Raw genomic sequence first — 12231 nt, 5'->3', positions numbered from 1 at the left:
CCAGAAATTTTGGATAGCATCACATTTGGCGTAAAAAAATTAATTGTATTTTTTTTCAATGTAATTTATCGTGTCGTGGCAACGCTTTATTTCCTTTATGTTATATACATTATTGTTTATTTACAAAATGTATTATAATGTTTGTATGCTATATAGGCCCTTATTTGGTAAATAAAATATTCTATTCCACCCTATTCTTTGTTTTTATATTGTTGAATTCATAAATGAGAATACAATTAAACTATAACCATGATAACAGTATTTTCAGTTTATGTTTTCTATATTCATTTATAGTTCCAGAATTATTTTTTTCCTCTTAGCCTAAATAAACATATATGTGTGGTTCCAGTTACCCTACCTATACCCAGCTAAATGAATGAATGGTTTATTATAGTGAAACCTGTATAGATACAATTGCACTAAATATGTAGGAAAAAAACATGGGTTCTTAATAAAAAATTTGAATAGAAAAAATTCTTTATCATGTCTTTGAAACATATTGGTTCATGGTCCCAGTAGTTTCTTTTTACAAAATGACATATTTTTAACAAAGTTATCTACAAGTAGTCTATTCTTATTATTAATGCTTAGTTTTCTCTTTATGTGTCATTGTTTTCTGTCTACTGTGCCATTTGTGCATATGTAGTTATTATTGTAAAATGCGGATTTTTGTCATATCTGGTCTGGTTCCGATCAGTAGTTTACACTAAAATATTAAATGGCCGCCGAAAGCAATGAAAAATACGAAACTAAACAATGTTTGACAAGAGATTGGCAATGAATGTTGCGTTTTTAATGCATTAAATGGATGAAACATATACACAAGCCAATTTTGATCACTTTCTAACGAAAGTACAAAACTTATTTAGCCCAAAATCAAAATTTTCACTCTCGATTTACAAAAAGTAAATTATAGGAAGAGAAAGAAAGTAATACTTATATATTAAAAGTCGTAAAAAGATAAGACTCAACCTCATTTTAAAAGAGAAAATTGTTTGTTTCTTTGAAATTTCATTTAGCAAACATATATTTCGATTTTTTTATGATTTTCTGATTACGTTTTCTCCTTGTTGAAATTTGTCGATTGCAAACCACGTGGTATTAATCATGTCAAAGTGACAGCTTGGGGTATTCGTATCCAAACATTTATCACCCAAAGGGCAATTAACACCTATTTAACCACTCTAAATTGCCTCTATTGTCCGACTTGAAGGGATTACAATTAATAGTGATATATTTTTTTTATGATCGTAAGTGGTAATTAGATGAAAGTTCAAAATTTAGGAACGAGAAAAATAACATCCTGAAAATAATTATAGCGTCGCGGTAATAATTATAGCGTCGCGGTAATTATTATAGCGTCACGGGAAGAAATATAGCGTCGCGGTACCATGACGCTAAAACGGCCTGGGGAGAACACTGTTAATTACAAAGTTTAACAGTGAAACATTCAGAAGTGTCACATTCATAGAAGGGAAGTAACCCATCTCTCTTTAAATGTTGGACTACATGCCAAAATATGCATATATATATCACTGATATTGATACAAATTTTTGGTAATAACTTCTATATGATGATTTATGATAAAAAAAATCATTGATTAATTGAATTATTATATGAACAGTAAAATTGAACAACCAACTAGCCACCAGACTTCCATTTCAGCTCAGCAATGTTGCTCCTAATTGCTGATTATGCATTTTTGTATTTATCAAATACAATTATACAATATTTTGTTCTGTTTAAGTCAAGAGAACAAAACCAATTAAATATCCAATTCCCTTTCAGAGATCCAAAAGACCTAGTTCGTCCCAGAATTCCTTTGGTTTCCTGTTTAGAATGTTTTGCTGCCTCAGAAACCATAGGAGATTTTTACAGTTCAGCAATAAAAGGGAAATCTGTAGCAAGCAAGTAAGTAATATTATATGGCAGTAGGAATTTAAACTTAATAAATTGGCAAATTGGGATTAATTACATTTCTATGTAAAGGTTTTGACAAATTCTGTTTATTAGCACTTAAATGTGAGGTTCACATAATTCCATAAAACTAATTATGTTCTAATTCACTTGTTCAAACGAACATAAAGTATTTATGTGCACATCGCTACTTATTTTCTAAAACCTTCTTCAAACCCGAACTGTATACTAAATCATTTTGTAATAAAATGAAGAAACACATTTCTGATTTTGTCCAGCACGGTGACCATGTCCATTTTATTAAACATTTATTTATACAAACTAATAAATCATCATTAATTTTCATTGTCCACCAAAACATTGGATTCACTGAGTGCAAATGCGTAACGTCCACTAAATAAAAAAAATCATGGTACACTGGCCTTACAGAATATCTAAAAATAAACAAATATCATAATTAATACACAATCATCCAATTGATCTCTGAACTACATAACAATTCTACACTACTGTAAATATGTCTACACTGTAGTAGTAATCAACGTAGTGGTCACCGCCTAACCTTGATAACTGAAAAACGTGCTCCTTTACTTATATACTACCCGCGAAATCTAAACCTGTTCTAACAATATGTACTACGCTTCTAAAAATAACTACGCGTAGAGCACATAAATATATTGAATGATGAAAAAATAAAAGTGAAATGATATTTTCTGATTGACCTTATCTTTTTTTACCTGAATATCGTTGTACTTAATGATGAATATAAACACCAAGAGAAGCATGATATACATGTACAAATTAAAAAAGGGGAGATAAATAAGAAGATGAAAATGTGATTTTTCGATTTCTTATTATTCATGCAGAAACATTAAACCTATAGTTCATACGATTTTATAATAAACAATAAGATATGTTGTACTCATTGGGCTGAAGTTTTTAAATATTTTATTCCAGGAGAAATAGATTTTCTACTTTCCCAGACTTCTTAATGGTACAGTTAAAGAAATTTACAATTGGAGATGATTGGGTCCCTAGAAAACTAGGTATGTATTGATTGTAAAAAAAATATGATAATAAATGTTCAACACAATAATAAGGAAACATAAAACAATATTATAATTTCTTTAAAAAAAGACATTTCATCTGAAGGACTTCTGAAGATATATAAAGAAGAAGATGTGGTATGATTGCCAATGAGACAACTATCCACAAAAGACCAAAATGACATAGACATTTACAACTATAGGTCACTGTACGGCCTTCAACAATGAGCAAAGCCCATACCGCATAGTCAGCTATAAAAGGCCCCGATAAGACAATGTCAAACAATTCAAAAAGGAAACAAACGGCCTTATTTATGTATAAAAAATGAACGAAAAACAAATATGTAACACATAAACAAATGACAACCACTGAATTACAGGCTCCTGACTTTCTGAAGGACTATTAGTCCTTGAGGGTATCATCAGATCCATGTTCAATACTTTCCTACTGATTTATAACAAACCTTTTTTTTTAATTGTCTACTTATGAGTTAAAAAATATGAAAATACTATGGCTTAATCATCCTCAGACAGAGTAGATCTTGAAAAGATTTGGCTGTTAATTTTAGATCCTTTTTGGTCATAAAATGTTCAATTGTTTCGGTAAATATTTGGCTTTGAGTGTTCTTGATGAATGTTAATTCAGAAAGTGCATTAGACACATAATAATTGAAATATATTTGATTTTTATAACAGATGTTTCAGTAGATGTTCCCGATGACCTTGACCTTACACCTTTACGAGGGTTAGGAAAACAACCTGGCGAGGAAGATTTGCCTGGTGAACAACAAGAAGCACAAGGTTTGATGGAAATCTATTTAGTTGTTTTTTTTGTTTTATGTCGTCATTCCACTTACATATACTGTTCTTTTTAATATTTGTCACACAAACTGTTTTTAGCCTGTCTTCATTTTTTAGGCCAAAATTCTTACTAGATAAGCCAAAAACTGTTAAAAGCAAAATGAAAAGCAAAACAAGATCTACAATAGTCATGATAATTGAAACTGTCAGTGGACTCCATATGGAAATTATTGTTTTTGAAGTACAATTTTTACCTTTTTATGTTTGGGCAAAAGTATATTAGATAGAAACTGTCAAAAACATTACTGTTAAGCAAGACAAGATCTAAAAATAGGTCTTCAAAGCTGATATGTTCAGTCCACTTCATATTAAAGTAGTTTTTGCCCCTGAATGTAGATTTTTATGCCCCACCTACAATAGTAGAGGGGCATTATGTTTTCTGGTCTGTGGCTCCGTTCGCTCATCTATGGTTACGTTCGTCCGTCTGTGCGTCCGTTCGTTCAGGTTAAAGTTTTTGGTCAAGGTATTTTTTTATGAAGCTTTGACTTCAATTTCAAGGTCCACTGAACATAGAAAATGAAAGTGGAAGTTTCAGGTTAAAGTTTTTGGTCAAGGTAGTTTTTGATGAAATTGAAGTCCAATCAACTTGAAACAACTTAGTACACATGTTCCCTATAGTATAATCTTTCTAATTTTAATGCCAAATTAGATTATTACCCAATTTCACGGTCTATGGAACATGCAAAAGGATAGTGCGAGTGGGGCATCCGTGTTCTTTGGACACATTTTTTGTTTTTCTTCATTTTTAGCTCACCTGGCCCTGAAATTTTCAGATGAATCGGACAACCCGTTGTTGGGTTGCTGCCCCTGAATTGGTAATTTTAGGGAAATTTTGTCCATTTTCACTTATTATCTTGAATATAATAATAGATAGTGATAAACTGTAAACAGCAATAATGTTCAGCAAAGTAAGATCTACAAATAAGTCAACATAACCAAAATGGTCAGTTGACCCCTTTAGGAGTTATTGCCCTTTATAGACAATTTTTAACCATTTTTCGTTAATCTTAGTAATCTTTTACAAAAATCTTCTCCTCTGAAACTACTGGGCCAAATAAAACCAAACTTGGCCACAATCATCATTGGGGTACCTAGTTTAAAAAATGTGTGGCGTGACCCATCCAAACAACCAAGATGGCTGCCATGGCTAAAAATAGAACATAGGGGTAAAATGCAGTTTTTTGCTTATAACTCAAAAACCCAACCTTTTAGAGCAAATCTGACAAGTGGTAAAATTGTTTATCTAGGCAAGATCTAACTACCCTGAAATTTACAGATGAATCTGACACCCTGTTGTTGGGTTGCTGCCCCTGAATTGGTAATTTTGAGGAAATTTTGCTGTTTTTGGTTATTATCTTGAAAATTATTATAGATGGAGATAAACTGTAAACAGCAATAATGTTAAGCAAAGTAAGATCTACAAATAAGTCAACATAACCAAAATGGTCAGTTGACCTCTTTAGGAGTTATTGCCCTTTATAGTCAATTTTTAACCATTTATCGTTAATCTTAGTAATCTTTTACAAAAATCTTCTCCTCTGAAACTACCAGGCCAAAATAATCCAAACTTGACCACAATCATCTTGGGGGTATCTAGTTTAAAAAATGTGTGGCGTGACCTGGTCAATCAACCAAGATGGCTGCCATGGCTAAAAATAGAACATAGGGGTAAAATGCAGTTTTTGGCTTATAACTCAAAACCAAATCATTTAGACCAAATCTGACAAGTAGTAAAATTGTTTATCTAGGCAAGATCTAACTGCCCTGAAATTTTCAGATGAATCCGGCAACCCGTTGTTGGGTTGCTGCCCCTGAATTGGTAATTTTAGGGAAATTTTGCTATTTTTGGTTATTATCTTGAATATTATTATAGATAGAGATAAACTGTAAACAGCAATAATGTTCAGCAAAGTAAGATCTACAAATAAATCAACATGACCAATATGGTCAGTTGACCCCTTAAGGAGTAATTGCCCTTTATAGTCAATTTTTAACAATTTTCATGAAATTTGTAAATTTTTACTAACATTTTCCACTGAAACTACTGGGCCAAGTTCAATATAGATGGAAATAATTGTAAGCAGCAAGAATGTTCAGTAAAATAAGATGTACAAACACTTCACCATCACAAAAACATAATTTTGTCATGAATCCATCTGTGTCCTTTGTTTAATATTCACATAGACCAAGGTGAGCGACACAGGCTCTTTAGAGCCTCTAGTTTTGTGAGCCTGGCACAAAATATATCAAAATGAGTGAGCTAAACAGATGAAATGTTCAGCAATACAAGATCAGCGAAAATTGGATTTTAGTCTTAAATGATATAATTCTAGCTAAAAATTAGACTATGAGATTTGCAAGAATGGTGTCAAAATTTCGTTAAACTTTTTCATAGCACTTCTTTATTTCAGAAGTAAGAATTGACGAGACAACAGTACAACAATTAGCTGACATGGGTTTCAATGTAGAAGGTTGTAAAAAGGCTGTGTTTAATACAAACAACAGTGGAGTAGAATCTGCCATGAACTGGGTGATGGAACATATGGAAGATCATGGTCAGTACTTTGTCAATGTTGTGTTGTGTATATGTTCCGGACCATATGAGTATTTGGACCATACGCGTATGGTCATGGCCATATGGGTATATACTCATATGGTCGGGGTAATTAACATGTACATAAATGCTTACCTCTTTATATAACCGTTTTAGTTGTTACGTCATTAAAAAGACACTACCAAAGGTCATTTTTTCATTAAAATTAGTAATAACAAAAACAAAAAATAAAATAAGCAGTTTCACACAGTAAATTTCATCACTAGTCAAAATTATAGTAAACACATTTTTTTTCATTACCGATATGATATTACGAGTGAATGGGAAATTGTCGACCTGGGAAGTTAACTTCCAAAAATATTTTAATAAGCTGTTTTACTATAAGCTGACGTAAAAGTCAACAGGATGGAGAGTCTAATAAATTGCTTACTTTTGAAACCTAATATAACTAGCATAATATAACTAGCATTAGCAGTGCAATATTCATAATTTTTTATACTTATACGTGGTTTTTTTTAAATGAATGACGTCACCGGCAAGGACACTAGTTTATTATTTCAAGCTGTTGTCTAGTGATATGATGTACTTCAGTCATTTTACGATATTGGAGCGATATTGGAGATCTAGAGGGTTTTCACCGTAGACACATCGGAATGACCCGGGACCAAGGAAAGTTATACCATGTTGACGTTAGTGTCACCCTACGCATAATAATGCGAGAAAACTAGCTTTGCCACCAATATTTAATGTTATTTGAATTGTAAATAATACAATTGCATGTAGCAATCATTGTTATTTTATACAGTTTTCTCACGCATATTATTGAAAAAATACCTATATGGTCCAAATACTCATATGGTCCGGCCCGTTTATAACCAAATGAGTATATACTCATATGGTCCGACCATACGCGTACGGTCGAACCATACGCGTATGGTCGGACCATATGAGTATACGCATATGGTCATGACCATACGCGTATGGTCCAAATACTCATATGGTCCGGAACATATATATATAAAAAAGAAGATGTGATATGATTGCCAATGAGAACTGAGTAGAATCTGCCATAAACTGGGCGATTGCCAATGAGACTACTCTCCACAAGAGACCAAATGACACAAAAATTTACAACTGTAGGTCACTGTACAGCCTTCAACATTGAAGAAAGCCCATACAGCATGGTCAGCTATAAAATGACCTGAAATGATAATAGAATGAGACTTCTAACAGAGTTCGCAAAATCTTTTTTCCCCTGGTGGTCCTTGAAAAAAATCTGCTGGTCCTCACTATTAATCTATTGAAAAATACTAAAATTGTGTCAGTCCTATGCAATATTTTGGTGGTGAAATCCTGAGGACTGACACTTTTCACAAACTCTGACTCTAAAGATCACGTTAGAAATATATTGATGAATCACAGTAAAATTTTAACCAATTTAACACTAATGGTAGCAGAAAAATGACCGTTTGACACCTGACAGTAAAGGGCGTTCCTACTCTCCTGAAAGATAAAGAAGTGAGACATAGCAAAAAAGAAATGGAAGATATCAAGGGACATTCATGGCATTCAAAACTGATAAGTTGAAGAGAAATTTAAGATTTAAAATACAACTTGATGAAAATGCAAATATAAACATGATAAAAAAGAAGATGTGGTATGATTGCCAATGAGACAACTATCCACAAAAGACCAAAAGGACACAAACATTAACAACTATAGGTCACCATACAGCCTTCAACAATGAGCAAAGCCCATACCGCATAGTCAGCTATAAAAGGCCCCGATAAGACAATGTAAAACAATTCAAACAAGAAAACTAAAATAGTATACTAAGCACAATATACAAGCATGGACCTCACCAATACAAGGGGTGATAACAGGGGCTGTGGAAATGTAACAGATCCTGCTCCACATGTGGCACACATCTTGTAACAATCTCTCAGTTGTTAGCAACATTGGCAGTGCCAACAATTTTATGAATTACAAATAGGTTTCACTGTCAAGAACTAATTTCTGTGTAAACAGTTTATTTCTGTTCTTTGTGTACCATTAAAGTATAACAATTCATATTAAACAATGTTAAACCTGATAATTTAGTTTGTCTGTTAAGTCTGTGTATCTTGTTGACATAATATAGATGAACAGATTAATGAATCAAATTTAAACAGGCCAGCATTAAGAAAAAAATAATAATTCCGCGAGGAATAATCAGGGAGGAAAGTTGGGTTCCAGTTAGAATTGCACAGGAAATGAAAATAGATTTGACAGTCACACATAGTGCATGAAACTTTCAATACACTTCAGTAATAGTTGGGCTTATAATATATACATACTAGATAATAATAACTGAGATTATTATTTTTTCAGATTTCTCCTCGCCATTCAGGTTACCAGGACAACAGAACAAGAAAGACTCGTTTACACCCAATGAAGAGTCATTAGTGATGATAATGTCTATGGGGTTCAGTAGAGAACAAGCAATCAAAGCTTTGAAAGCTACAGTAAGTATACTTTGTAAGATTTCTTAATGTCAGTATAGTTGCTTATAGTTGAGCTGATCTATTGGTTCATAGTGAAAACATTTTCAAAATGGGAAAGCACTGCCCTAAAGCAAAAAAACAGTCACTGATTAGGATTTGATAAGACATTATTATGTCTGAATTAGCACAGATCTTTCTATAAGATGGAAAATATCTATCTAATTTGACCTATTGTATTTTTAACTTATTTTTTTCCTCTGCAATAACATGAAATAAGGTGAAGCAAGAGACCAAAGTATTTGAAAATCAAAAACCTTACACAAACTTTAAAGAGCACTTAGAAGCCAAAAAGAATTAAAAGAAAAGCAAAATTTGGCAAGGCAACATTTGATCAGCTTGAAATTATTCCCATTATTTTTAACAAACCAATTTCAATAACACAATATCCTTATGTCATACCAGTATAAAGTGTGTTGCAAGATATTGTGTAAACTTACTTGATGATAGCATAGATCTGGTATTGTTAAAGTATGTAAAGTTATGCAGGAAAAAACTGTATTGTAAATGTTTATTATTTTATCTTTTGTTTTAGGATGGAAATGTAGAGAGAGCAGTTGATTGGATATTTAGTCATGCTGATCAGCTGGATACCATGGAAACAGAGGAATCAACACCACAAGAAACTCCTAATGTTAGGGATGGAAATGGAAGTAAGAGATCATCAGAGTTTAGAATACTTATATCTTCAATAAGAACTTATTTTACTTGTAAATTATATATATATACATGTTGAAACATTGCCTTTACTCTTTTATTGAAATATTTTACACTAAAATTGAGAATGGAAATGGGGAATGTGTGAAAGAGACAACGACCCGACCATTGAAAAAACAACAACAGCAGAAGGTCACCAACTAGGTTTTTTTTATACAATTTTTTATTTAATATGGAAAAAAAAAAAAAAGTGCCATTATAATCATCTACTAGGTACAATTCTGAAACGACACGCCTGCTTCTTTCACTTTGTAAACAACACCGTGATAAAATTCTAGATGTATCTATACTTAGCGCAGACTCAGAGATATACATAAAAAATGGATGTTACAATATACCCCCAATTAAATCCACATGAATCAGAACCTATTTGCAAACACTAGGCTGATTTTATTGTTTTAAAAATTGCAGTTGATAAAAAAAGTACATGACTTTTTTTCTTATTCGTATGCATTACAAAAAGAATTTAAAACAGAAATATTCAAAATCAAAATCAAATTCTGTGAAAGTCCTTTGATGATTTTGGCGGATTTAAGTCATTTCAAAACATGAGGTCATACAAATAAAAACGCTACAACTGAAGAGTTTTCAGTGATGCAAACCATCAAATTGATATAATATTATATTAATAATAATTCATGAAAGCCATGGATTTGTTGTAAATTTGCAAAAAGTTCAGACAGAAAGGTGTAATTGACCCATACAGAACTTGCACGGAAAATAAATTTAACCACCATTGAATGAAACAGTCAAATGAAAACTGGCATTTATTTTATTTTTCAGTAAAACCAAAAATCCTCTTGACTAACAAAATGTTTTCTAAGTGGCAATTTGAAGTAGTTTAACCTTATAGTGTTTTTGTTATATTTTTCTATGTTCACAATATTTATCTATTTTTAGAATATAAACTTGTTGCCTTCATCAGCCATATGGGAACATCATCACTAGTTGGCCATTATGTGTGTCATATTATAAAAGATGGACGCTGGGTGATATTTAATGACGAAAAAGTAGCGGTGTCAGAACATCCTCCCAAAGACCTGGCTTATTTATATCTATATCAACGAGTATAAGAAAACATTGATAAGAAAAAATCCATTGATTAGTGCTTTATGACTGTAATTATTGTCTAAAACATTCTTATTGTACAACAGATGTTTTATGTATGCAAAATAAAATTTTGCAATTAGAGAAATTGTTACAGCATATTTAGTCTCTTTATGAATCTCAGCTGAATTGGACAAACTAAAATTCAATTCACAATTCATGCATTTATTATGGTGAATGAAGCATCTGAATAAAAAAACAGTAGAATTTTTAAAGTTATGTTCATGCTTTTTAAAAAAAAAATCAAATAAAAAGGAAGGGTCACAAAGCTTTCTTTAAGCTACAGGTTGTGCAAAATTAATACATTTTGTAAACATTATACATAGGAAGACTCGAGATAATTTTATAATTGAATAAAAACAATTGGTACTACAATGTACTTATAGAAAATAAATAATAAATGGGTTCACTTAATTTTTTTACTTACTTCAAAACAATATAGGTAAATTATCTTTATATTCCTTTTTAAAAGTTAGGTTATCTGATTCATTGCCCCCTAACAAGTCAAAATTAAAGGAAAAAAATGATTTAAGCAAAAAATGTTAATTTTTAATGAAAACAGTTGCAAAAATGAGATATAAAACAAAATGTCCTATATCATGTTTATAAGACAATAATTCTAAACATACATAAATTTGCATATTTCATAAGATCTAGTCCAATTGTGTTTAGGTATTATGCCACCCAAGATGGCAATATACATCTGATCTACAAGTTATAGAATGAATTATTGATTTCATATAACTGCACCAACATTTTTATGTCACTGTACTGCCTTTAACAAAGAATAAAGCCGAGAACCATATGGCAATCTACTGAAAGCTCTTGCATGACCACATGTTAAACATGTAATTTTTTTTATGAGAAACCAATATAGCAAATGGAAATTAAGGTTGTACCTAACACTACAGGGAGATAACTCTGTAAAGTCAGCTCAATGTTTTAATTACGTTGTGTTGTAAAAGGAATATTACGCTTCTCAAAGATCAAAATTGGGGTTTGTCAAACTGCTATATAACCAGTGTAATTTTTCTGACAAAACAGTTAGTTCAAAATTTTTGAAATTTTTATATATTTGTTAAAGGGTCAAAGTAAATACTTTGACAAAATATTATGAAAATTAAACGAGCCAAATTAATTTTAGTGAAAGTGTTTGGTACCACCTTAAGGACAGCATTGACACTTAAAGGTTACAAATGGAATCTCAATAGGATGCACACTGATCCTTTCTTAATCAGATACCTTTCACAATCATTTACTCTTGGTGAGGAAATACTGATTATGATAACAGACATAAAAGAATTTATTTCACAGCAATAAGTATATCATATTGAAAGCCAAGTGAGATATGTCTCCTCCCACTATATGATTGATGTACCCAATCTATTTGCAAAGCCATATGCATTGTCTTTGTATAATTATTTGCTTGGTTCATAGCAGTCTGACTAGATTGTATAGTTCACAATGCTATTATTCAACTTACCACCC

The 12231-nt window shown here is 31.7% G+C and overlaps 1 protein-coding gene across 2 annotated transcripts in view; it reads left to right on the top strand.

Moving 5' to 3' along the window:
* Positions 1–10833, top strand: part of LOC143056576 (ubiquitin carboxyl-terminal hydrolase 5-like) — a 38041-nt gene extending 27208 nt beyond the window's left edge. For both annotated transcript variants that reach the window (XM_076229678.1, XM_076229679.1), the window contains 7 exons: positions 1790–1912; positions 2876–2964; positions 3661–3765; positions 6237–6380; positions 8750–8883; positions 9455–9572; positions 10537–10833. In XM_076229678.1, the coding sequence (XP_076085793.1) occupies positions 1790–1912; positions 2876–2964; positions 3661–3765; positions 6237–6380; positions 8750–8883; positions 9455–9572; positions 10537–10709 (886 nt within the window). In that variant the 3' untranslated portion in view covers positions 10710–10833. The remainder of the gene's footprint in view (positions 1–1789; positions 1913–2875; positions 2965–3660; positions 3766–6236; positions 6381–8749; positions 8884–9454; positions 9573–10536) is intronic.
* The last annotated feature ends 1398 nt before the right edge of the window (positions 10834–12231 follow it).

Source organism: Mytilus galloprovincialis, chromosome 13 (assembly GCF_965363235.1).
Source record: "Mytilus galloprovincialis chromosome 13, xbMytGall1.hap1.1, whole genome shotgun sequence".
Taxonomy (NCBI): Eukaryota; Metazoa; Mollusca; class Bivalvia; order Mytilida; family Mytilidae; genus Mytilus; species Mytilus galloprovincialis.
This window is presented reverse-complemented; position numbering and strand designations above follow the sequence as displayed.